The sequence below is a fragment of the Chlorocebus sabaeus genome, chromosome 2 (assembly GCF_047675955.1).
Source record: "Chlorocebus sabaeus isolate Y175 chromosome 2, mChlSab1.0.hap1, whole genome shotgun sequence".
Classification (NCBI taxonomy): domain Eukaryota; kingdom Metazoa; phylum Chordata; class Mammalia; order Primates; family Cercopithecidae; genus Chlorocebus; species Chlorocebus sabaeus.
In genome coordinates, this window is record NC_132905.1 from 81440208 (window position 1) to 81467325 (window position 27118).

The 27118-nt window shown below is 33.9% G+C and overlaps 1 protein-coding gene across 3 annotated transcripts in view; it reads right to left on the reverse strand.

Annotated features, from left to right (window-relative positions):
- NCAM2 (neural cell adhesion molecule 2) overlaps nt 1-27118 on the reverse strand; it is a 561362-nt gene that overhangs the window by 368668 nt on the left and 165576 nt on the right. The window contains exon 1 of one of the 3 annotated variants that reach the window (XM_007966576.3): nt 11880-12134. The exons of the other annotated variants lie outside the window; for them this stretch is intronic. Coding sequence (XP_007964767.1) covers nt 11880-11886 — 7 coding nt within the window. The 5' untranslated portion in view covers nt 11887-12134. Of the gene's footprint in view, nt 1-11879; nt 12135-27118 lie in introns of those variants that run through there. 3 annotated transcript variants of the gene reach the window in all.

A 27118-nucleotide genomic window follows, 5' to 3' on the forward strand; every position in this document is an offset into this window, starting at 1 on the left:
TTTAAAATGATGTTGTCTGGTAAAATTAAACAGCGCTCTCTTTAGTTGTGGCTACTCTTTTTAGATGGAGTTTCGTTCTGTCACCCAGTCTGGAGTGCAGTGGCGCTAACTGGGCTCACTGCAACCTCCGCCTCCCAGGTTCCAAGGATTCGCCTGCCTCCCGAGTAGCCGGCACAAACCACCACGCCTAGCTCATTTTTGTATTTTTAATAGAGACGGAGTTTCACCACGTTGGCCAGGCTAGTCTCGAACTGCTAACCTCAGGTGACCCATCCGCCTTGGCCGCCCAAAGTGCTGGGATTACAGGCGTGAGACACTGCGCCCAGCTTCAGATTTTTTTAAAAAAAGGATAACTACCCACTTTGTTTCCCTTCCCAAATTTTATTATCTTTTTTTTAAATCAAAAAGAAACTAATTTGTATATTTAGATTTGTATTGTTGTTTTTAGGCAGAAATTTCACAGAAAATTATTTTTCTGTTCTTTTTTCAATGTATTTTCAAAGACACATTAAATAAAGCTATTCTTAATCATCATGTAGATAATCTTTTATATATGAAGGAATAAAAATTGTAGAAAATTACAAGTATAGGCTACACTCAGATAAATCATGTTTTTGTCAAAATAATTCTTTTCATATTGTAAACTTTTACTAAATATAAATTATTTTAAACACATGATATAATTTCTTGAGATTCACATGTATTACTGTTTTGTATAGACAGAAAACAGGATTAAATTAATTACTGCCAATAATTAAATTGTTTCTTATCCATTAGCATATTAGTTAGCATGGTCTTATCCATTTTTCAAAATTTTATGAAAATAAAATTATTCCCGAAATTATGAATTTAATTAGATGCCAAAGAATCCATAAAATCTTAGGTTTTCTTTTATTTCATTGACTTGAATTAATTTCAAATGTAAACTTGAAACATTTATTTAATAGCCATTACATTTTATAATTTTCTGGCCAAATCAGAGCACAGATTTTAAGTTTCTTAGAAAAGAGGCAAAAAAATAGAAGACACAAATTTGAGTCATTACACAAACGACTTTTGAAAACTAATTTTTGATAGCTTTAACATAATTCACTTCTCTTTATAATGGGACTAGCGATAATTTGCTTTGTCTATGTCATAATGCTCCTCTAAAAACAATACATTTGGGGGTAAAAAGAGAAAGAAAAAAATGGTGAACTCATGACAAACTGAAAATTATTAAACTCATATCATAAATTACTTTTTTCATAACTATCTTTAAACGGTATATCATTTTCAGACTTATATAAATATTTAATAAATGTCAACATACCCCTAACAAACATATACTATATGTTACAAAAATTTAACCACATCTGATTATAATGTTTCCTCATTTTCAGGTCAATTAATAATAAACTATTTCCCTCCTGCCCCAATCACACCTAGTTATTCAACCTGATCTGTTTCAGAATAATGGGGCTAATATTGAAGCAATCTTTTATCAAATATTATTCACATAGTTTTGCAAACTAGGGAAAAAAACTACTAGTATGTTTGAAACAGTGAATGTCTGCAAACTTTACTTAAAGTTGTGGATTTTTTATAATTTTTGGAGACAACTTTTAATATTAAGAGCTAGAGCAAATTTCATTATTATACAGTAGATACTCAATACAAAATGCAAGGTCTTGCAAACTACATAAGCAGAAAAGGTGTGAATGAAAAATAAGATGAATTAAAGGCAATATGAGAAGAACTGATTGTGCTCAATTGTCTTTCATCATAATGACTTGAAACATAATCATCAAAACACTCATAAAGATTTCAGGTAAATAGGTGCATCTTAAATGTACATGTTTTACAGTATTTAAAATTCATGTTTAAAATGTCATTTAAATTACTAATTTTCTCTCTCTCTCTCTCACACACAGACACACACACTTTCCTAAGAACATTATATTCTAAAGGCTGAAAACTGATTGTGTTAAATTATAGTACAGGAACTACTGTATATTTGAGGCAATAGAATCAGTTGAATATCTAGCAATAAGGTTGAAATTCCAAGTTTTCAATCATAATATTGGTTACATACTTAATTATCATATTTAAGAATCTCACTGTCATTTGATCTGAAATATTACTTTTTTTTTTTTTTTTTTTTGAGATGGGAGTTTCACTTGGTCGCCAAGGCTGGAATGCAGTGGCGCGATCCCGCGATCTCAGCTCACTGCAAACTCCGCCTCCCAGGTTCAAGCGATTCTACTGCCTCAGCCTCCCGAGTAGCTGGGACTATAGGCGCACGCCGCCACGCCTGGCTAATTGCTTGTATTTTAGTAAAGACGGGGTTTCACCATGTTGCCCTGACTAGTCTTGAACTCCTGAACCCAGGCAATCCACCCGCCTTGGCCTCCCAAAGTGCTGGGATTACAGGCGTGAGCCACTGGCCAACAACTACATTTAAATGTTACTATGTATTTATGATACTGTCATATGTCTCTTCGGTATGTTTACCCCAGGATTGGCTTACCTGGGGCAATTCGGAAGAACAGATACACAAATAAAAAACAGGCAATGTTGTAATGCATGTAAAACAAGTAAAAACTCTACTACTTGTCCTAATTAGTATGATTTACCCTTTTAAAGGGCAGTGATCCAACTACCTTCAAAACATCAGGAACCAATTTATTTTCCCATACTAATGATTTCTAAATTGTGATCATCTTAATTTCCATTTACTAAATTTTGTAATCTGCTGATCGTGTAACATAAAACCTATCTAAATTAGTTACTAGACGATAAATTGGAAATAAAGGACTAGTATTTCCCTTCCCCCAAAAAACCTTGCTTTCCATAATTAACAATAAATTCTAAAAAGAGTCAGTTTTCTTATCTATCAGTCACCTTATTTCTTACATTTGAACCTTTTTAAAACTGTATTTTCCCCCTAGAAATTAGCCTAAATCTCATTTAGTATGTTCATAAAATTTATTTGAAAGTTTAAGAAGATTATTAGATGGAAAAAGTAGGATAATGGCAGTTTTAGAAGAAATCCTAGGCCTTCTACGGGAACATATAAGTGACAAAACTCAGATTGACCAACCATTAGTTCAACTAGTAGAAGTATAAAAGAGTGCTGTGGATTTTTGACTTGGGAAAATATCGATGTTTTAACAATCCCTTTGCAGTAATTACAAATTCCCTTTTGTTTTAACAAGTCCTTTGAAGTAATCACAAATTCTACTTTTTATGTATACTGTAAGTTATTTTTAGAAAAATGACAAATAAAAGAGATATCCTTATATTTAGTAGGATTAGAGTTGCAGTTTGGGATCTGAAAAATTTTAGATTTTTCTTATAATGTTTTTAAAGTATAACAGGTATGGAGAAAAATGCATGCATTATAAAGTTATCTCTCTATGAACTGTCACAAACTGAAAATAACTAGAATCTACATCAAGAAAGAGAACCATATCAGTGCTCCAGAAGCAACTCTTATGTTATTACCACTGCAACCTGCTTCCTCACTTTGACCTGGCTGACTATAACTATCCTGTCTTCTAAAATGTTAGTTTGGGCTGTATTTTTATTGTATATTAATGGAGCTGTATATTACACATTCTTCTTATTCCTTTTCTTCAATATATATTGAAAATTACCCAGTTTTATGCATATTCCTTTAGACGTTCTCATTACTGTACAGTATATTTATGTGTGAACATAATACAACACACTTAAAACTTCAATACTGATTGGCAGTCACATAGTTTCCAATTTGGGGCTACTTTTAATAGTGCTGCTATGAATATATTTTTGTTGCAAGTATATGGAAGAGTAGAACAGTTGGGTCATATTACAACACAAGCTTTGGGAGATGTGACTAAACCATTTCCCAAAGTGATCGTCTGGCTGACTTTGAAAGTGAAAAGCAAATAATAAATGTTGATAATTATTTTTCCATAAAAACTAGAAAATATAAGGGAAAAGGTAATCTTTTACAAGTAAAGTAGAAATAATTCTAGAAGGAAGACTGCAATTTCAAAAGTCATACTAGACATGGGTCATTACAAGATAGTTAGCTAAACATGAAATTGAGTACCTGAAGAAAATGGCTCATAACCACATGCCTTAAGTTTGAAGACCCTTCAACATGAGTCTTTGCTAATCTCCAACTACTCTCAAAAGTAACAAAGTATAGAACAAAAATGACATCTACAACATATGGATGAATATGATTTTTAGACAGGCACTCTTATTAATTTCAGCCATAAATCTAAAAAAAACAAAACCCACCAACAGTGAATATCAGTTTTTGTAAGAGTGTGTTAAATGTTAGATTTTATTTCATAACTGCAGAAGATTAAATTGTCATTTTAACTTGCTTTGAGGTACTATCAAATGTCTGGGAAATGTATCATTATTTTGCATATGCACATTACTCTCATCCTACTGAAAATATGGTGTCATTTGTCCACACTGACTAAATTAGTGCTGACTCCTCTATCACCTCAGACAAATGCATCTGTAAGTGTGGTGTATTTACAGCCATCCCTCCCACTCCAAGTCAGAAACTTATTTTTAAAAATAGGCTGTAGAAGTGCTAAAATGACAGTATTTGGTGAACAAGTTTCAAAATAATACAATTCATTTTCTCTTCCTAGAAATAGCCTAGGGTTTTCAATGTTGATTCATTTCATTAGAACAAGAGAACAAGGAACAATTTCTTTCAATATTAACACTCTAGGTATTTACTAGAATGGAAAATTGGCAAGAAACTGGGATGTGACATAGAGACACTGTTACTTGAATATTAACTCTTTCCAATCAATAACCATCCTGATTTTAATGTGCTATAGAGGTCTGGATTAGTTATTATTAACAATGGTTGTGCATTGGAATCACCTGGAGAGCTTAACCCTATGTATTCATGCCCAGGTCTGCATCCTGTGCCAATTAAATCCGAACCTATAGGGGGAGCCCAGGCATCAGATTTTAAAGGATCCCCAAGGTGATTCTAAGCAGCAGCCCATTTTGAGAACCATCATTGTATGACGCTATCAGTCTTTAAAGTGCCAAAATGTACTCCACAGTGAAAACAAAGAATGTTCAACACTCTTTGAAGGTATCATAAAAGATTACTTTTTCCTTTGCTTTTTTTTTTTCTTTTATAAATCCCAACTTTAAAGCACTCCATTGGCAAGTGAAGTCATTAGCATTTCCCATGTCGTTATAGAAACGAATTCCCTGGTTGTATCCCTTCCTTCACAAATTCCCTAACCTTAATTTTATCAGAAGTATGACCTCAATAAACTAAATTACCTCTTTTCAAAGCACTGTATATAATTCAAACAAAAATTGTACAATAATAATAAAATCCCTTCAAAGTCGAAACACATTTCCCAAGTAATATTTTTATTACTATATAAGTATTAGAAAACAAATGTTTTTCTCCTTTATCATTTTAATGCCTAAGATAATAAACATTCTGGTAAATTCTTATTAGGATCATAAACTGATTAAAATGTAGTGGTCAGCATTCAATCCCATCTCTTTACATGTATCAACTGCTAGATCTTTAAAACGAAAATGTGGGATCATAAAATTGGTCGGTTTTTCTTTTAATTTTACTTTTTTGTTATTTTTCCAATGTAGCCTTACTATAGCAAATTGCAGTGACACTTAGTCTTCTTGGTCAGTAATATTGAGGTGTTGTTTTAGATACAATACAGTAAGAATATAACAAGGTGTAGAACAAGTAGTCTCAGACTCATCTACATTATAATCATGAATTTCTCAAAGAGACCTCTTGGGATTTCATACATTGAAATTTTAAGATTTTGCTTAGATGTCACACTTGATTAATTTACCAGTTCAGCAGTACCTGTTCAGCACATTCTCTTGCCAAGTACTGCCACGGCCAGGTTGGGGAATATGACAGTGAAAAGATACACAAGGCCTCTCTCCTTACCATTTCCTCATGTCTTTACCTCCCAAAGCTGATTTAGCTGCCCCCACTAATATGTCCTCATGGCATCTCTTACTTACCATTGCCATAAAATTCACTTCACAGTAAAGATAGATCTGTTTGTTTCTCTCTCTCATACACACTATCCACAGTGGCTCTGTTATTCACAGTTATGTGGGGGCCATCACAGCACTGAGATTAAGAGAGTCGCTTCTGAAGTCAAACCACAAGCATTTTAATTCTGGCTTCATAATGTATCAGTTATGTGACCCAGGCAAACTTTTTAACCTTGCTGTCCCTGAATTTCCTCTTCTGTAAAATGGAAATAATAAATAAATGCCTGTCTCATATGGTTGTAGTACAGACTGCATAAAGTAATTTATATAACATCCTTAGCACCGTGCCTAAGATTTAGTAGCTTCTCAAAAACTGCTACTTATTCCCAGACCATATTTTTAGCACCAAGTATATCACAGAATGTATGCATAGTTACTGCTGGTTGAATGATTTACCATCTGTATTGCATTACTTAATACAAACATTATAAAAGTACACGTTCAAAATTTGGTTTTAAAAATTATTAAATTATCTTACTTTTCCTGGACTATTTATTTTATCTCACAGAAGAGCAAATGTTCCATATAACACTTTGAGTAAGTGACTAAAATGATTTGGATGAGGCCTACATATATCTTAGTAGGAACAACGTTGCCCGACATGTCAAGTTGCCAAGTGCTAATCTCTGTTAAAATCATAACCAAAGTATATTTTACAAAGATATTGCCTTTCCAGTGCACTGGGGTATGATAGCAATTGCATGTGAAGTAACATTCTAAATTGAACAGCTAAAATAAAATTGGGTTGGTGAAGATAGCTAATATAAATTTTATCAAAGCCAATTCAACTAGAGCAAAACACTAATGAAAATGATAAAACAGACACATGACAAAATTTATAGATGTTATTCAGTACTATGAATCACATTAATAGCTGGGATAATAGAGATGAATATCAAAGTTGAAGCTACTGTCTCTGCAACTTAAGGCCAGAGTAAAACTGGAGGAATTCATTTCATCAGAAAATACATATTCTGGATTTAATCTGAAAATAGTAACCACACTCAACCTTAACCATTTATTAAAACATTTTTCTACTGTTCGGAGAATTCATGGTAGAGATGTTTGCCTCTTACACTGTGTGAGGTGTGTCAGTGTGGAAACTAATATATATTTCCAACTGCTCTTAGGCAATTTAACATTATTATAAAGTTACTAAATAATACTCTACATGAATCAACATGGAAAGGTTTATATCAATACCAGTTAAAATATATCTGTCAAATATTTCATTAGTTTTAATGTTGGATTATCATTTCCTAAATAATGATCAATTTATTGGTTCAAAAATATTACTAAGTGACTACTATGTGTTGGTAGCTATTCCAGATGCTGGGGATGCAATAATGAACAATATTTTTATTTGTATTCTTTTAGAGATTTTATTTGTATTTTTTTAGGGGTCTCACCATGTTGCCCAGGCTGGTCTCAAACTCCTGGGCTCAAGCAATCCTTCTGCCTCAGCTTCCCAAAGTGCTGGGATTATAGGCATAAACCACCAAGGCTGGCTGTGAACAACATTAAACTAAAAACTATTTCCTGTGGTAACAGAGATTACATCCAATGGAACCGGGAGACAGGCAGCAGACTGATAAATCAATACAAGATCTGTCTGATGGTGATAAATACTGTGCAGGAAAAAAAATGTAGGAAGAGGATAAGAAACACTGAAGGACTAAAGGAACAGTCACAAAGAAGAAAACATTTCAGAAAAGAACTGAGTAAGGAATGAAGAAGCCAAGTTCTGAAAGTGTCTGCAGAAAGGCTCTTCAGTAGAAGTATCAGAAAGTGTAAAAGCCCTAAGATAGGAAAGGGCCTAACTGATGAGCAGCTGTCCTACAAAGGACGTGTGGCCATCAGTCATTCGCACATTCGCAAAATTCATATTTTAAGAGAAATAAGACTTTATTTTAATTTTTGACAATGCACACAACAAGCATGCCACAAGTTTTTGGTAACTGGGTAAACATGAGAACAAATTAGTTATTGTAAACTGTATAATTCTGCCTTAACACTATTTATTCCATTCTCATACTAAATAGGTTTTCAGTTGTATAAAATGCTGAGATTATTTACGGACTACGAAATGGTAAGTCTGTAAAGAGACACGGCCGGGCGCGGTGGCTCAAGCCTGTAATCCCAGCACTTTGGGAGGCGGAGACGGGTGGATCACGAGGTCAGGAGATCGAGACCATCCTGACTAACACGGTGAAACCCCGTCTCTACTAAATATTACAAAAAACTAGCCGGGCGAGGTGGCGGGCACCTGTAGTCCCAGCTACTCAGGAGGCTGAGGCAGGAGAATGGCGTGAACCCGAGAGGCGGAGCTTGCAGTGAGCCGAGATCTGGCCACTGCACTCCAGCCTGGGCGACAGAGCAAGACTGCGTCTCAAAAAAAAAAAAAAAAAAAAAAAAAAAAAAGAGACACATTTAACTACTACCTATTTATAGAGGAAACTATTAAATATACACAGTAGCTGTGTTCCATTAAATATGATAAAAAATTAAAACTCAAATCAAAAGTCCTTTCCTTCCTACTGGCATATTCCCTTATTTCAGTGAAACTCAAGACAATGGAAAGATATCTAGGCAAAGGCGTACAAAACTGTGCTTACATTTTTAAAAATGTAATCAAAGCAAGCCCTTTTCTAATGTACAAATGTATAGTTTGATCAGTAGGTTAGGTTTCAGAATATAGCTTGTTTTCAACAACACTGAAGGTGAACTACTCATGAGAAAAGAAAATGACCCACTCATATACTTGCAATGATCACAGAATATCATAACATTCTTTAAAACACATGTGCATACATACCACACATTTCTGAGAAATATGTTGATAACTTCACACTAAATTACTTTTTGTTCTTGAATTTCTCACAGCATTGGTACAGTTTGAGGCTTGAGACATTAATACAGTGTATTCATTTCTCTATATAACTCTTCCTTCTTTCTAGGATGATGGCTTGCTTCATTTTATGGTATTGTCTTAGAGTGCTTTACCAAAAACCACAATAAATATGCTAACCTCTTGTGAAACAAGGCAAAAACTAATTAGTGAATGAATGTTTGAATAGATAAAAAGCTAATCTTCGATGTGTAGTATTTTCTTGTATTAAATTCCTTTCATAGAAAATGTCTGCTTCTCTGGAAACATCTGTATCTTCAACATAGCAATTAATATTTGTTGAATAAAGAAATTATATTATTTAGTAGTTAAAAGAAGGTAAAGTAGATTTACCTCTTTGACTGTAATCTCATCTCACAAACTCTTTCAACAAATTGAATGTTTTAAGAGTGACAGTTAACAAAGTGAGGAAACAATCTATAAAATGGGAGGAAATATTTGCGAACTCTTCACCTGTCAAAGGCTTCATAACCAAAATATATAAGGAACTCAAACAACACAATAGCAAACAGATCTGATTAAAAATGGGTAGAATATCTAAATAGAATTTATCACATGTATCTCATAAAATGTACAACTATTATGTATCCATAAAATTATAATTTTTTATTTAATTGTTTTATTGGGAAAATGTAACACTGTATAACTTTGAGGTCTGGGTCTTAAGAGTTACACAGCTTTTCATCACCCATTGGAACTATCCTTTGTTGGATGGTAGCCATTAGTCTGTGAGAAAGGCCAAGTAGTGATGAGGAGAAGCCAATATGAAGGACAAATGAAGTCCTGCTCAAAAGCTCCAGCTGATCTCCCAGATGGCAGTGGCACCAACAGTCAGGCATTTCAGGGAGGCCATTTGGGACTGTCTGGCAGTCCAGTGTTCAGTTGACAATGAAAGGGAATTTTCAATCAACCAACAGAATTATGAGAAATAATGAATTGTTTTTCTGTTAAGCTATGAAGTTTAGTTCTGTTTTGTTACACATCAACAGAAAACTGAAACAACAGATGAGTCCTCCCTCTGTGGATCCACTGTGCTACATCCTGGGGATATGTCTGACACTGTAGTTTACACTGGAGTCAATCCATGATGTCCTACATCTGCACTTGAAAAAAACTGACCTGAAAACAACTGTCTATTACCCATGAAATTGACACATATCTTAACCAGAGATGTTTACTTCTATAAGGAAGTAAATATATTTTCTAGTTTGAATAAAACAGTCCAGATACAAAATAATTAGCTGAAACCACGAGGATGGCTTCTTGACAAATGTCACACATAAAAGAAGACAACAGCTGTTGGGATTTATTATAGTTAACACCAATAGCACGTGGGGAGAATGTCACTTTAGAATTGACCGGAATTTCTGATTAGTGATTTCATGCCAAGAGAACAATTTCTTACGGCAAAGGAGTATATGAGGGGAGGAAAAAAAGAAATCTAGGCAAAAAATTCAATTTGTTTCAGGTATACTCGATTTTGTACTGCTTTCAAATATACAGCATAAGAAATATATCAAGTAGACTATCAGAAAATACTAATTAATAATACAATCAGCAAATATAATCAGTAGACATTTCCAAGTAGCTGTTGAAAAAGAAATCAAGATGAAGCTGGTAATTATTACTTTGTTTAAGATATAAAGGTTCATGATCTTATTCATTCATTAGAATGAATCTTAAATCTTAAATTCATTAAGATATAAAGTCTCCTAATCTTAAATTCATTAGAATTCATGTCAAACCTTAATTTCATGAAACTCTTGCATAAAAGTTCAGAGGCAGCTCTGAAAGCTCTGATAATTATTAGAATTTATGTGTCAGCCCCTCTGGCCTGAACAACATTTGAATATTATGAGCTTTCATCTCTGAATCTACCCTCAGTAATTCAAGGACTTGTAAGGTAGACACCACCTTTGTGAGAAAATTTCACCCTGTACTATGCAAATATCTGATACTGATGAACTGCCAAAATGTATAGTCTCTTCAAGCCTGAAGTCCAAGCATAAGAGAACCATTTCATAGGTAGTGACAGTAGTTAATCATTTTTTAGAAAATATATACATATTAAAAATATATTATTTTAAAAATGTAATTGTGATACTTTTAAGTGATTTCTACTTCTGTAAAATAATATAGACTAGAATAAAAGCTTATAAAATTTAATATAGGTAAAGGTAGATTATTAGTTCTAACATACATTAAAAATACAGGTATGGAGATCTTGGACTATGAGGTTAGTAAATGTGTCTAATTCATCTCTTTCCACCTCAGTGTCTGGCTCATAGCATAAACATAATATATAGTATTTTCTTGTATTAAATTCCTTTCATAGAAAATGTCTGCTTCTCTGGAAAAAATCAGAAAAGTAAGGTTTTGCTTTGCTGAATGAACCATTTATCTAAAAATTAACAATTGTGGAGGAAAATATGAAGCAATCAGAAATTAACTTAAAAATCTGAATATTTGGATTACAATTAAAAGAAGGCAGTAGTGACTGTACTTACCACTAGCTGAACTAGCCATTGCTCTCTCTGTCTCAAATTCTATCTCTCTCTCTCTCTCACTTTAGCAAAAGAAAAATCAAGAATATCAACAAAATTCAGCCTTATCATTGTTCTACTAGAAATAAAAATATAGATAAATTAATTCATCCAGATTAGTTGCTTTCATTTTAAAAAATGTGAATTGCTTTTCATTGTAAGAAGAAAACAGCAATAAATTGTTTTTATTATGTAACTAAATTGTTAATACCCTTGTGTTTAAGTTAATCAGATAATAATAATTTCAACGCAATGACATTAAAACACACCTCAATTCCTATTCAATCAAATAATATATAAACTGTTTTTATAAAATATGTGACAGACACTATCAAGCAACATATTCTATTTTTATTTTATAAACTTACCTATCATTATATTGTCCCATGGCAAAAGCAGTTATGGTCAATATGACAAGGAAGATGAAATCAATTCATTTCATTGAGAGGAAAGTGTCCAGTTCATTGTTGGAAGGAAGAAAGGAAGGAAGAAAGGGAGGAAAGTGGGGAGGACAAGGGATGAGAAGAGAGGGGAAGGGAAAGGAGGGAGAGAGGGAGGGAAAAAGGGAGGGAGAGAGAGGAGAGAGAGAAAGAGAGTAGGTGAGAAAACGAAAGGGAAAGGAATACATGTTAACATTGCATTACTTTTTATAAAATAAGGATTTCATAAAAAATTAATGTCACACATGAATTCCTTTCACTTTACTGACTTTAAATATATATGTAAAATGTGCTATTTTTGGTAGATGACTATGAAATAAAACCAGCACTATAATTCACTTATAATTGGTTGTTGTTCACGTGAAATGGTGAGCATTTCAGGTGCATTTGGTAATGCTAATTAATAAATATTTCTAAAACTGTTCATAAAAACCCAATGAAGCATGTAATAGTATATTTCTAGACAGTCTGCAAATGCACTTTTAAAGATAATGAATAAATACAGATTTTGAGTCAGAGCTATATGATGGGTGAAAACTTTAAGCAAATACATAACATTTAGAAAGCAGTTATAGTAATTACAAAGGAAAATAACAAACAGGGTTTAACACTGATCTATTTGTAGGATATAATCTGCTAGCACTGAATTAGTAAACATAGGATCTACACGATTTTCATTCAAGTTTCTGCTGTATCTAAATATCTCTTGAATAAAAAAAGTTCACTGGGAGATAATTTTCACAATTGCTCCTACAATATATTCCATCTCTTTCTTTCTTTTTAAAATGTGGCTGAAATTGCCTTTACAGAATAAATTAAATATGGTTGATCCAATAAAGTAACTATAAATGTTCTAAGTAAACAGGCACTGATGTTGAATACAGGCTAGACATTTACATTTAGGTGTAATTTTTGGTTATAATCTGTTATGAGATTTCAACTTCCAGCTTCCGTTGTTTTCTTTTTGCTTTTTGTTTCTTAACTGTTCCATCAACAAACAGTTCTATAATCCTGAGCCGTAAGTAACTAGTACAGCAATTCTGCAGTACAGAAAAATGCCTATTTAAACCAAACTATGGTTTAGTTTAATTTCCTGATTGTATTCAACATGAAAAATTAAATATATAATATTTTTATTTAGGAAATAACTTCAAACATTCCTAAAGGAAAGCAATATTTAAAAAAAAAGTTAAAATATTCTGACTTTCAAATTGTCTTAAAATATTATCAATTTCAAAATATCAAAATATCAAAATATTTTGACTCTTATTTTGTTCATGTTTCAGTATTCTTTGTTACATTGTATAAATGTGTCAAGAATCCATTCACATTTTCAGGCAAACTCTAGAGTTAATATTTTGTTAAAACTAGATTGATATTAGGTAAGAATTTGTTAGACCAAATTAGCAATATATATGAAAGATAGATGGTTAATAATGAAATTCAGTTATGATTATCCATCACCATTAGGAGGATATTTCAATGGTTAGAATGACACTCTATTTCTCAGTATTGATGTTTTTTTCTGAATTATTCTGCTGATACTTTTGGTCCAATACATTGGAAATGGCATTGTGTTATCAATGCAGGCTGATAATGTATGATTGATTTCATCTAAGAGTTCCAGTCAAGTCATTCAGATGTGGTAACACAGTCATACAAATAGCCTAGGGCTGCCAGTAATTCACAGGTGTTATTTCTTAACTGAAAGAGTCCAGTTTGTCACAGTTTCCTTCTTTCTTTCTTTCTTTCCTTCCTTCCTTCCTTCTTTCCTTCCTTCCTTTTCTTTCTTCTTTCTTTCTTTTCTCTCTCTCTCTCTCTCTCTCTCTCTCTCTCTCTCTCTCTTTTAGTTTTCTGCACTCTTGGTAACTCACAGAATGTCTAATGCACTTTTTTAGAATAATTACTGGGGATTTCTTAAACAGAAAGTTAACACAGGCATTTCTGTTTTAAACCAAATTTTCTGCAGAGAATTAGTCTTCTGGGGACAAGGAAAGAAACAAAAGGTTAAAGACATAAAATTGGTGGTTTTGGGTATCAGATGGAAATGTTGGGCTACTCATTTTAGGAATCAATCCAGAAGTAATGTGGATACCCTACCATAGTACAAACCAGTTTGTCATTACCGATCACTAACACTGAATTCTACTTCACAAATCTCTTCTCTCCATGGCTTCCCTCTCTGAATAAATACACTAGCTACTCTCAGCTAAAACACAGAATCAGCCTGATTCGTTCTCATTTTCTATCAGACCTAACAACTAAATCCTTAACAATTTCTACATGCCCTGCTCACTAATTCCAAAGCAAACCTTAAATTAATCCACGTCTTGCTATCTTTAATGTTACCACCCTGTTTTTGTTTGTTTGTTTGTTTTTTGGGATGGAGTCTTGCTCTGTCACCCAGGCTAGAGAGCAGTGGCGCGATCCTGGCTCACTGCAACCCTCCACCTCCTGGGTTCACGCCATTCTCCTGCCTCAGCCTCCAGAGTAGCTGGGACTACAGGCGCTCACCACCATGCCTGGCTAATTTTTGTATTTTTAGTAGAGATGGGGTTTCACCATGTTGGCCAGCATGGTCTTGATCTTTTGTCCTTGTGATCTGCCTGCCTCGGCCTCCCAAAGTGCTGGGATTACAGGCCTGAGCCACCGCACCCAGCCACTACCCTGGTTTTTCAAGTCTACCATCACCAGCCTTCCCCACCCCTTGACCCCGGATTACTGCATTTACATCTTGACTTGTTTCCCAGCTTGTGTTCTTGCTCTTCTACCATCTATTCTGTTAACCAGGCTCATCTAAAAAGACATAGCAAATTATGTTATTTTTCTGTTTTAAGCCATCCTATTTCTCTTTAATTTAAATTAAAAAAAAAAACTTTATTACTATAACTTGCAAGGATCTATATAATTTGACTTTTCACTATATTCTAGAAATAATTTTCCATTACACTCCATGTCAAGTCCTTTCTTGATTTAGGGTATTATTATGTACAGATTCCCAGTTCTTAGAAAGCTCTTTTCTTAGCTTTGGACATGACTATCTCAGATCATTCTTTGTCTTCACTCCTCAGCTCAAAACATATCCTCTCAGTTAACCCTTCCCTGGCCTTTCTATTTAAAAATAGCTCTCTTTTCTCATGACAGTTTTCTTTATTTGTAATTATACTGTTGGTGTTTATTGTTATTATTATTATTATTTTAATTTCCTGTCTCCTAGCTAAACTTGTTTTCTCCCTAAAGGCAGTGATCTTATTAGTTCCCTGACAAGCACCTAACAGGATTTCTTACATCAAGCAGGCACTTAGCAAATACTTCCTGAAATAATTCAATTTAAAAAAATAAAATTTATACTTATTGCCTTCCAGAAACATAGTCTGTGGGAAATTCATTATCCCTTAGACAGCACTAGTCATGCGGCAAAAATGATGCTGCTCCTTATCTGTCCCCAAGCTGTCTTACTATAGGCTTGCTAGAGAAAATACAGGATACCCAGTTCAATTTGTTTTTCCGATAAAAACTAATATTTTTCCTAGAAACATGTTCCAAATATTGCGTGAAAGACATACTATTAATAAGAAAGCATTCGTCACTTATCGGAAATTTAAATTTAACTAGGTATCTTGTGTTTTATTTTCTAAATCTAGCACTCCTATCACATAATATGCTCCATGCAAAGGAATGGATGGCTGATTCTTTAAAGAAAGGTTTTATGGGCCAGGCACGGCGACTTACGCCTGTGACCCCAGCACTTTGGGAGGCCGAGGTAGGCTGATGACGATCTGAGGTCAGTAGTTCGAGACCAGCTTGGCCAACATGGCGAAACCTCGTCTCTACTAAAATACAAAAAGTAGCTGGGCGTGGTGGCGCACGCTCGTAATCCCATCTACTCAGGAGGCTGAGGCAGGAGAATCGCTTGAACCTGGGAGGCGGAGGTTGCAGTGAGCTGAGATTGCGCTACTGCACTCCAGCCTGGGCGACAAGAGTGAAACCTCTCAAAAAAAAAAAAAAAAAAAGGTTTTGTTTAAGCCTCTAATTTTCACATCTGTATGCCAATCCTAGGTCTTGCAACCCTTCAAATCTGGGGGTATGCTAATCATGCTACATAGAATCTTTATGCTGTAGCCTCAAGTTTCATCAGAAGTCTCATTTATAAAAAATGACACATATGGCAGATAGTTTGAAGCGTATCTGGGATGTTTATTTATCTAAGCATGCTAATCATTATTCCAAAGATGTAGGGTGATTCAGTATTTAATATACCAGGATATGAGTATATTTACATCCAACTGTCTATGCCTCTCTCAAAAGAGGTTTTATGGCATTTCTTTTAGAGATACGTTCTTGCCTTGCCCTAATGAAATCTACAGAAACGACTAAATAAACTCAATTTAGCACGTTTCAAAAGAATACTCTCATGGTCATTCACTACTCTGTCTTTCAATGTTCACTAAATTAGGATGCAGAAAATACATTATTTGAGACTTCACTGCCGTGGTACACTTCTAACTAAATACAAGGTATTGCTATTGACAACCTTATAAAGGAAATGGGAAAAAAGTCTACTAATATGTCTCTAAGCAAGTCTGTATTACTCCGAAATGCAACTACTCTGAAGTATAATACCATATATATATAACTCTTCATAACATTATTTGTCACATTTAATTCCATTGAACATTGTCTACTTTCTTTCCAATGAATACCAAGGAATTAGCAACTAACTACAAAGAGTTCCCTGGGATATCTTTCTACCATCAGTAGATAAATTTTCTTGTATGTTACTAAATATACAAAAAAAGGAATAATTTTTCTAATTCACTTCCACAACATTTGAATACTCTCTATGCTTCAGGCATAATGTTACATTAATTATTTACAGTACTCTGCCCTCTCAAATTCCCTTGCAAGAAGTGAAGACACATTTCACACTATAACCATTAGTCAAGTCCACCCTTATTGAGTCTCATAAATAATATACAGGGTAAATTTTTAAAGGATCAAACAGGAAAAGTGAAATAAACAAAAATGTTTTATTTTTTATTTCTTTAGTAGTTCTTCTTTATAAAATATGCATTTGAAAAATATCTTAAGTTGAGAAGTATCTGTGAAGAGACTTCAAATGTTCGTAAATTTTAAGAAAAATCTCAGCCAACAGCACGTTTGATGCAGTTTATAAGTGTCCAATTTTCAGTTAGATAAATATTTTAAATGTCATACATTCAACTACTAAAGTATTAATGAATCGCCTGCAGCTCTAGATAAAATTGATAGTGTCATTTAGTGAAAGAAAACACTTTATCCAGTTAAATGCTGAAATACTTTTAAACCAATACACTTGCTTCTCACATATAATTATGCCAAACTTTATAAATGGCAATCAAGTGATTATATAGTTATATGTGACTAAAACTGTACAATATGCAATGCACATGTAAAGTATATGCTAAGAAAGAGTTATTTTAAAGTGTCATTTCACAGAAGAACTTTTCAGACTTACAGATGGCACATGACTAGCATAAAAAGTTTAGAAAAAAAGACATTTAAAAAAATCTCCTCATGATTCAAACATGTTAGGTCAAAATGAAACACATGTCTAAGGAAGTTCATTTTATGGTTTAAAGGTTTGTAAAATGTTACAAATATTAGAATATTTTTAAATAAAGGTGGTGTTAGTGCATCTAAAAACTTTTTAAAAATTTTTGGCCTGAGATTCCAGTATGTGAAAATCTGTTACTTTTTCCTCTTAATTTACCAGACTGATGATTTTGTCACTGTTCTGTCAGAAAACAATTAGAAACAAATGCCCATTAAATAGGGCACTACACAGAAAAAAAAAGAAAAAATATGATCTATATTTGGTGAGGAAAAAAAATCAAAATGTGGAAAAGTCACAGCCCGTGTGTATTATGCTGATTTATTAAGGTTATTTGAGAATAAAAGACATAAAATTTATTTATTTTGCTTACAGTGATTAGGCTTTTTAAAACATAAGGGACTGAAGTCTTGCAATTTGGAAATATAAATAATGTACAAGCTACAGCACTATACTAATTAGAATAATTCCTTCCATTTAACCTACCAAGGGGAAAAAATGATTCTGCTGATTGAATATTGACCTTTGATTCTACCCCCATTAGTATTCTCGAGTACAATAATTTATCCTGTGTTTTAATTCAATCAACTCTACTCTACTACCTTTTAGCTATATAAAAAATGTTCAAAATATTCCTTATTGTTTTGTTTCTCTTTGCCCATCAATCTTGTCAGATGCCTACTGACCTCAAAAAATGGTTGCATCAAATACTTTCTTCAAAACTCAGTGCCCTCGCTATTCCAGTCTGTGGCAGTCAAGGGTGGGTAAGAAAAACAACACAGGAAAGTGGGAACCAGTATGAGAAAATTGCTACAAGGTACACTTCAGAGGTGAGTGCCCATATGACACCTGACTTCAACATTTTCTGTGTGACTTAGAGCAATTTATTTACCTCTGAGTACCTCACAGTTTTCTCAATATCAGAATAAGATAAAATATACCCTACCAACTAGGGATAAAGGAAGGATTAAATAACATTATTCATGCAAATTCTCTTCCTACCAGTGTCTAGCAACCATGAGTGTTCATTACAGTTTAGTTCTAACTACTTTTTTCCCCCTAAATTTTATATGCTTCATCTTTTACTGAACATTGCCATACAGGCATTTGTAATCTGGAATATTTCCTTAAGAAAACATGCTACAAGTCCTTGTCATCCCCTAGTTTAGAACCTGTTTAAATAGTAATAATCCCATCATCATTTTCAAGTGTCATTTCTCAGCCAATGTTTAATGCATGGCAATTAATCACAACAGTGGCTGAAAGTATCACATTATAAATGTATTACCACACCCCTGTCTAATTGACTGTGTAATCTATTACAATATCAAAATTTAAAGCTGAAAAGTGTTTCCAAAGCCCATCAAATGAAAGGCAGAAGTTCACAACTCATAAGATTTCTTTTTAGCAATCAATAAATGTTATTTTTCAGAGCTGTTCTAAGTTCACAGCAAAATTGACAAGAAAGTACAGAGAGTTCCCACATAGCCCTGTCCCTACACAAGCACAACCTTCCTCCTCTAGGAACACTATGCCACAGTGCTGCATTTGTTACAACTGATGAACCTACATTGATACATCAACATCATGCATATTCTATGGATTACATTAAGGTTCACTCATAATATATATTCCATGCATTTTGGTAAAAATGTAGTGACGTGTGTATTCACCACTTAAGTATCAAACAGAGTAATTCCACTGCCCTAAATAGCCTCTGTGTTCCCCTTATTCATCCCTTCCCTCGCAAACCCCGGAAACCACTGATCACTTTGCTGTTTCCAGGGTTTCGCCTTTTCCAGAGTCTCATATACTTGGAATCGTACAGTAGGTAATGTTTTCACATTGGCTTTTCTACTTGGTAATATGCACTTAAGCTTCTTCCATGACTTTTCATTATTTGACAGCTCATTTCTTTTTGGTGCTGAATAACATTCCATTATCTGGATGTATTACAATTTACTCATTCATCTACAGGACATCCTAAATAAAGTCACTATATATGTTCGTATGTAGGTTTTTGTGCAGTCATAAGTTTTTAATTCATATGGATAATACCAAGGAGTGAAACTGCTGGATCATATATTAAGAAAATGTTTAGTTTTGTAAGAAAGTGCCAAGCAGTTTTCCAAAGTGGCTGTACTATTTTCCATTCACCCCACCAATGAATGAATGTTCGTCTTGTTTCACATCCTCCCTAGCATTTTTTGTTGTCAAGTGTTTTGGATTTTGGCCATTATAATAAGGGTGCTGTGGTATCTCATTGTTTTAATTTATAATTCTCTAATGACATACAGCGTTCAACATCTTTTCATATGCTTATTTGCTGTCTGTATATTTTATTTTATTTTTTTGAGACAAAGTCTCACTCTCACCCAGGCTTCAGTGCAGTGGCACGATCTTGGCTCACTGAAGCGTCAACTTCCCCGGGGTCAAGCGATCCTCCCATCTCAGACTCCTGAGTAGCTGGGACTAAAGGTGTGCGCCATTTCATCTGGCTACTTTTTATATTTTGTTTTTTATTTGCAGAGAGTGAGTTTCACCATGTTGCCCAGGCTAGTTTCAAACTTCTGGGCTCAAGTCATCCTCCAGTCTCAGCCTCCCAAAGTGCTGGGATTACCGGCATGAGCCACCATGCCTGGTTGTCTGTATATTTTCTTTGGTGAGGTGTCTGCTTAGGGGTTTGACCATTTTTAATCAAGTTGTTCTTCATCTTGTTGTTGAATTTTAAGAGCTACTTGTATATTTTGGATAACAATTCTCTATCAGATGTATCTTGTGCAAATATTTTTCTCAGTCCGTGGCTTCACTTCTCATTCTCCTGACAGGGTCTATTAAGAGCAATAGTTTTCAATTGTAATGAAGTCCAGATTATCAAATATTTCTTTCACAGAGTGTGCCTTTGGTGTACCTAAAATATCATTACGATGCACAAGGTCATGTAGATCTTTTTCTGTTATCTTCTATGAGTTTTACAGATTTACATTTTACATGTAGGGCTATGATCGATCATTCTGAATTAATTTCTGTGAAGGATTTAAGGTCATTGTCTAGATTCAGTTTTTGCAAATGGACATCCAGTTGTTCCAATATCATTTGTTGTAAAAACTATATTTGTTCCAGTATATTACCTTTGCTCCTTTATCAAAGATCAGCTGACTATAATGATGTGGGTCTATTTCTGAGACCTCTACTCAGTTTCATCGATCAATTTTTGTATTCTTTCCTCAAAACAACACTGTCTGTACTGTAGACATAAAGTAAATCTTGAAGTCTAATAATGGAGTCTTCCAACTTTGTTCTTCTGCTTCAATATTGAGTTGGTCATTCTGGGTCTTTTACCTCTCCACATGAACTTCAGATATCCATTTCTTAGTATCTACAGAATAAGATTTTATTGAGATTATTTTGAATCTATAGATCGAGTTGGAAAAAAAAACTGGCATCCTGACAATATTCAGATTTCCTACGCATAAGTTAATAATGTATCTGAATTTATTTAGTTCTCCTTTGATATCGTTCATCATAGTTTTGTAATTGTCTTCATATAGCTCTTAGCCTTTTTTAGATTTATACTCTAGTATTTCATTTTAGAAGGTATTAACATAGTAATGTGTTTTAGTTTCAAATTTTATTTGGTTATTGCTAATATACAAGAAAGCAATTGATACACATTAACCTTATACTTTTCAACGTTGCTACTACTTTTATGTGATTAACCTTTATATAAATGGCTTTCTAGATTTTTTTATTGTATTTTGGGGGTAAGCTGGGAATTACTACTGGATGAGTGGGTGGGAATTAAAGTGAACGTTCTTGTATAGTTTGCAGGGAGGACTGCCAATTTTCTCTCTCTCTCACCCTCCCCTTGAAATCTATTGTGCTTTATAATCAGATCGTTAAAATTTTTATTTGGATTTTTTTACATAAACACCCCTGTCATCTGTGAAGAAAGACAGCTTTATTTATTCCTTCCCAGTCTGTATGTCTTTTCCTTTCTTCTATTTTTTGTATTGCATAGCAAGGACTTCCAGTACAATGATGAAAAGCACTAATGAGAAGGGGTATCCTTAGCTTATTCCTGAATCTTAATGGGGAAGCCTCTAATTTAACACCAAGTATGGTGTTAGCTGTAGGTTTTGGTACAGCTTCAGTTGATGAAGTTACCCTCTATTGTTTGTTTGCTGAGAATTATTATCATGAATGGGTGTTGGATTTTAGTAGATTTTTTTTTCTGTATCTAGGATCCTGTGTTTTTCCTTCTTTAGCCTGCTGATAGGAGGAAATGTATTCATTGATTTTCAAATGCTGAACCAGCCTTACACTTCCAGAATAAGTCCCACTTGGTTGTGAGGTAAAATTATTTTTTACATATTGTTGGATTCTATTTGCTAATATTTTGTTGAGGATTTTTGCATCTATGTTTATGAGCTATATTGGACTGTAGTTTTTTCTTATAATATCTTTATGTAGTTTAGTATTCGCATAATGCTGACCATATATAATTAGGATGTATTCCCTCTGCTTCTATCCTTTGAAAGAGATTATACAGAATTAGTGTAACTGCTTCCTTAAATGTTTGGTATAATTCACCCATGAATTTATATGGGATTGGCACTCTCTATTTTGTATTAATTATGGATCCAATTTATTTAATAAGGGCCTATACAGATAATCTATTTCTTCCTTTGTGAGTTCTGGAAGATTGTGTCATTCAAGGAATTGGTATATTTTGTGTAGGTTATAAAATTTGTAAGCAGATAATTTTTATAATATTCATTTATTATTTTAATGTCCATAAGATCTGTAGTGATGCCCCCACTTTCTTTCCTGGTATCAATCATCTGTTTCTTTTTTCTATTTTTCTGAGGAACTCTGAACGGAACAAAGTTTGTCAATCTTATTAATCTTATCTAACCTTATTAAACATTGATTTTCCTCTTTTGATTTCCTGTTTTCAATTTCAATGATGTATTTGTTTTATTACGCTTACTTTAGGTTAATGTGCTCTTCTTTTTCTGTTTCCTAAAGTCCAAGCTTATACAGTTTTAAGAAAAATACATTATAAATATATCTTTTATGCTATTCAAACTAAAACCAAAGATTAAATCATTATATAGAAGTAATAATACATATTGGATTATCCTTTTTTTCCTTCAAAATCTACATCTAATCGTGGCTAAAATTTTTAACGATCTGGTTATAAAGCACAATAGATTTCAAGGGGAGGGTGAGAGAGAGAGAAAATTGGCAGTCCTCTTTGCAAATTATACAAGAACGTTCACTTTAATTCCCACCCACTCATCCAGTAGTAATTTCCAGCTTACCCCAAACACAACAAAAAAAATCTAGAAAGCCATTAATATAAAGGTTAATCACATAAAAGAAAGACAAAGGACATGAAACAACAAAATAGCATCATTTGGAGATAAAGCAATACTTAGAGAAGGGTAGTCAGCAGGTTATGGTAAAAGATTTAAATATTTGTATACAGGTTATCAATACAAGTTGATGAAATGGCTTTTAAGTCTGAATTTTGTGACTGACCAGAAAGATTCTATTCCACCAAACAAACTTTTTGAGAGAGATGCAATATGTTGAAGGATAAATTACTGCTTGGGAATCTATGCAGCAGGAAGACAGTAGTTTTATTTGAACCAAGCAACTTCAAATAAAAATCTGGCATACTTAAGAGGCATCATTCTGGATAACAATATGGTCATACAATGTGATGATGATCTGCAATAATTTTCAATGACTGGGTGGAATTCTAGCAATGTGTAATATTAAAGTAAGTAATTTTTAATGACTGAGTGGAATTGCAGCAATGCCAGCAAGAGTCTCCTGACTCTTATTCTTCTGGTTACATCTATTGCAAATGCTATCATTTGAAAAGATATTTCAAGAAACTACTCCCCACTGGCCCATCAGAGAATATGACGGTATACAACTTCTGGGAAACTTACCGCTATATAAGTCTTGATGACCAAATGCTTAAAGGAGCTCCAGGTTACAACATACTAAACAGGAAGCTGTATGCCCTAAATGTCAAAGTGTTCTTTGTATAAATATATCTTGCCTAAGCAGACCTGAAAAATACAATGGGTTTCTCAGGGAATAAAGCAATAGGCATCACAGGGTGGGTCCAAATTCCCTTAGAGAATGGCCTCAACATTAGACAGGAAAGGTTATGGGGAGGTCTCATAGCATAGTCAAACTTAGTTATATCAATCTTAGCACAAGCCTGTTACCAAGGCAGAAAGATTGCTTTGACCCCAACTGACTTATAACCCAGAAATAATGAATTGTAATGACTTACGTCTATAATAATATCCTGTATATGTACAAGGGTCAATTCATTAGGGAAGGCGTGACAAATACATCTGTAATTTTTACTGATTTGTTCTGTGATGAAATATAAATGTGATTAAAATATAAATGTTATAATAAATACAAATGCTCAGGAAAATATGATAGTTTTACTCTAAGAGAGTGTATGCCAAGCGCCAGATGGGTGGAATAAGTAAAAAGTCAGCAGGTCTCAGTTACCCCAACTCTCCAAATTCCAAAGAAAGAATTGGCTGGCTTTTTGGAGACAATATATTCCTTAGAATATTCTCCCTGGTAAGAGTGGTTATGTATGCTTGAGGCCTTGGGCCACCCTGTATTTCTGTTGACCACCAGTACTTGTATGCCTGAGGCCTTTGGTCAGAGTACCAGTTAGATAAACCATGTGATTTAATGTGAGCATCTGTTTTTGCTCTGGAAGGAGGCTGGAGTGAGTAGCTGAATCAGTCTAGAGGGTGCTGAATGCTTATGTAAGAGACTCCAATAAAACTTCTGGACACCAAAGCTGAAATGAACTACTCTAGTGGACAGCACTTTGCATGTGCTGTCACTCATCATTTAGGGGAAAATTAAGTGTGTCCGGTGTCATTACACTGGTAGGGGACACCGAGAAATGTATGCCTGGCTTCTATTTGCCCCGTCTGCCATTTCCCTTTGCCCTTTTGATCTGTATCTTTTCCCTGAATGAACAGTATCCATAAACACCACAGACTTTCTGAGTCCTCTGAGATTTTCTAGTGAATTACCAAAACCAAGGATTGCTTTGGAGTAAAACAAAACTCTAACAAGGCTGTTATAAGAATTAAATACAACAGTGCATTTAAGATAGTGCCTGGTATATGATACAAATTCAGTCATTTTTGTAGTTATAGTTATCTTAAGTCTTTACATGCTTCATGTATAAAACTAACACAATTGATAGTCACTGTATTTATTTATCTGTGAACTGTCTTTTCTTCACATGGCAGTAAACTCTACATTGGTAAAGTTTTTATCTGTTTGATTCACTAGTTGACCCTTAACACCAGGCATAGAATAATCACTCAATTAACATTTCCTCAATAAGTAAATCAATTAAAAAATAAATAAGAAGCACAGAAGTTGCAATAAATTAACTTAAACATAACTAAAAATCATAATGGTTTTTAAAAAATATCTGAAGAAAAGTTGATTTGTAATTGCCTCATTTGGTCTTATGATGTTTCTAAAATCAGAACTTTGTAGAGAAACAAAATAGTTGAAAACACAGATTTTGACTCAATTTGATAACTGCTAACTTCTGTCATCTGACCAAAGGTAGCCCAGTTAGTCTCTAAGGGTTATATGACTCACTAGAAAGGTCAGGCAATATCAATTCTTCTTTGCAAATATCTTGCAAATGTAATTCAGTCATTCCTTATGTTCTTTGCAAATCTAACATTCTGTTTCAAAAGGTCAAACTTCTATAGTTTTTCCAAAAAAGTATTTGTAATCATCCATGAAATTGTAATAATCTATTTTCAATATTTTTTAACTTCAAATAAAAATACAGAAAATTCCATCAAAGCAAGACTATTGGAGTGCAAATATTTCAATTCTGTAAGTTACAGTACTACAAAAATAAGGCTGAATTTGCCCAGCCAAGAATGATCAGGGATGCTACTGTAGCCATGTAGTTTTAATTGAATTTAGTGCCACCTGGTGGCGGCTGTCCAGTCTTGCTAAATATAAATAGATTTTTCTCTGGGTCCTGGGGTGTTGGTTGAGACTTCAAGTACACTAGCAGTGATTCCAGGAATCATTGTTAGTTTTCACCCATTGTGTTGGTCTAATCCAGACAGACTGGGCCAGGAGAAAACTGGGGCCATCAGAACCCACACTGGTCCCACTGTACTAATTATTAGCTAGAACACAAGACTCTGGGAGCAGAAAAATAGGATTGTATTTCAGTCCCACCTTACTAAATATTAAACTTTTGTTTTTACTTAAATTTTTCTCACTTCAATTTGTTTATCTGAAAAATAGCAGTGATGATAGTGATTTCTCCTTAAGGTTTTCGTAATGATTACATAGATAACACATGTAAATTCTGAGAACAGTTCCTGACACTCAGCAAACAAACAGAAACAAAAGTACAAACAAACAAGAAACTATTATTATCGTGTCATGTTGGTAACTGTACAGAAAACGACTCTTAAAAGACCTAAATTCATTAATGCTTAATTCATGTATGTTATATCAAGCAACGCAGGCATAGCAAAGAAAAACACTGTGGCAATTCAATGTTTTGAATCTAACAATAATAACCTCAGCAAAAAATAAATAAATAAATAAAGCAAACAAAAATGTTTTCAAGAGGGAAGAGTGCTGATTAATTAAAACATATTTAGCATAGCAGAGAAGAAGACCAAACAGACTAGCTGTACTCTGGATAATACCGGAGCTTTTCATCTCTCTTCTACCTTCCTACATCCCTCTAGAGCCTCCCTTCTTTCACTAAACTGCCTTTGAAGTACTTCAACCTCTTCTTTCCTACAGGTACTCACTGACCTCTATTTTGGCTGTCAACACTGAATGCAATGCATTCATCTTTATTTTTACTGAACTGTAAGCTTCTTCAGTGGAATTGCTGACTGTATTTCCTTAGTCTATATTCCTGACATCATTAATTCAATGCCGTACACCAAGGACAGAAATACATGATTATATGAACATCTCTTTTTGCTTCAACATTAGTATTTAGAAAAGGGGATGAAAGAATATGCTAATTGGACTCTTCATTATTTTAAGCACAAGGACTGAGTAAGCAATTGGGACTTCCCTTTTTTTTAAAAAAATCTATTCATAAAGGCAGTTTAATCTCCTCACAGGAACTGCCAAATTTCTTCTAAGTGGCAAACTTAAACTACTGTTCATGATATTTTTTGACAGATAAAACATCAATCCGGTTTCTTCACCAATAACGGATACATTTCGGATCAGTGCTGATGTTGGCAACTTTGAGAAATAAAGATTACTTGCTTCCTAAGGTTTTCGGTAATCTGACAGGTTTTTTTCCAGGTCTTTGTCTGAACCATGATACATGCCAATCACTACTAAGAACTTTCTTTTTATTTTCCATGGCTGCAATCATTTAAGTACATATGTCAAACATAAGACTGGAATATAGTAATGCACACTTTGGACTTTCACACTAAATGTGTGGAGACAAATTGTATGAACTTGAGAGGACCTTTCTTTTTCATAC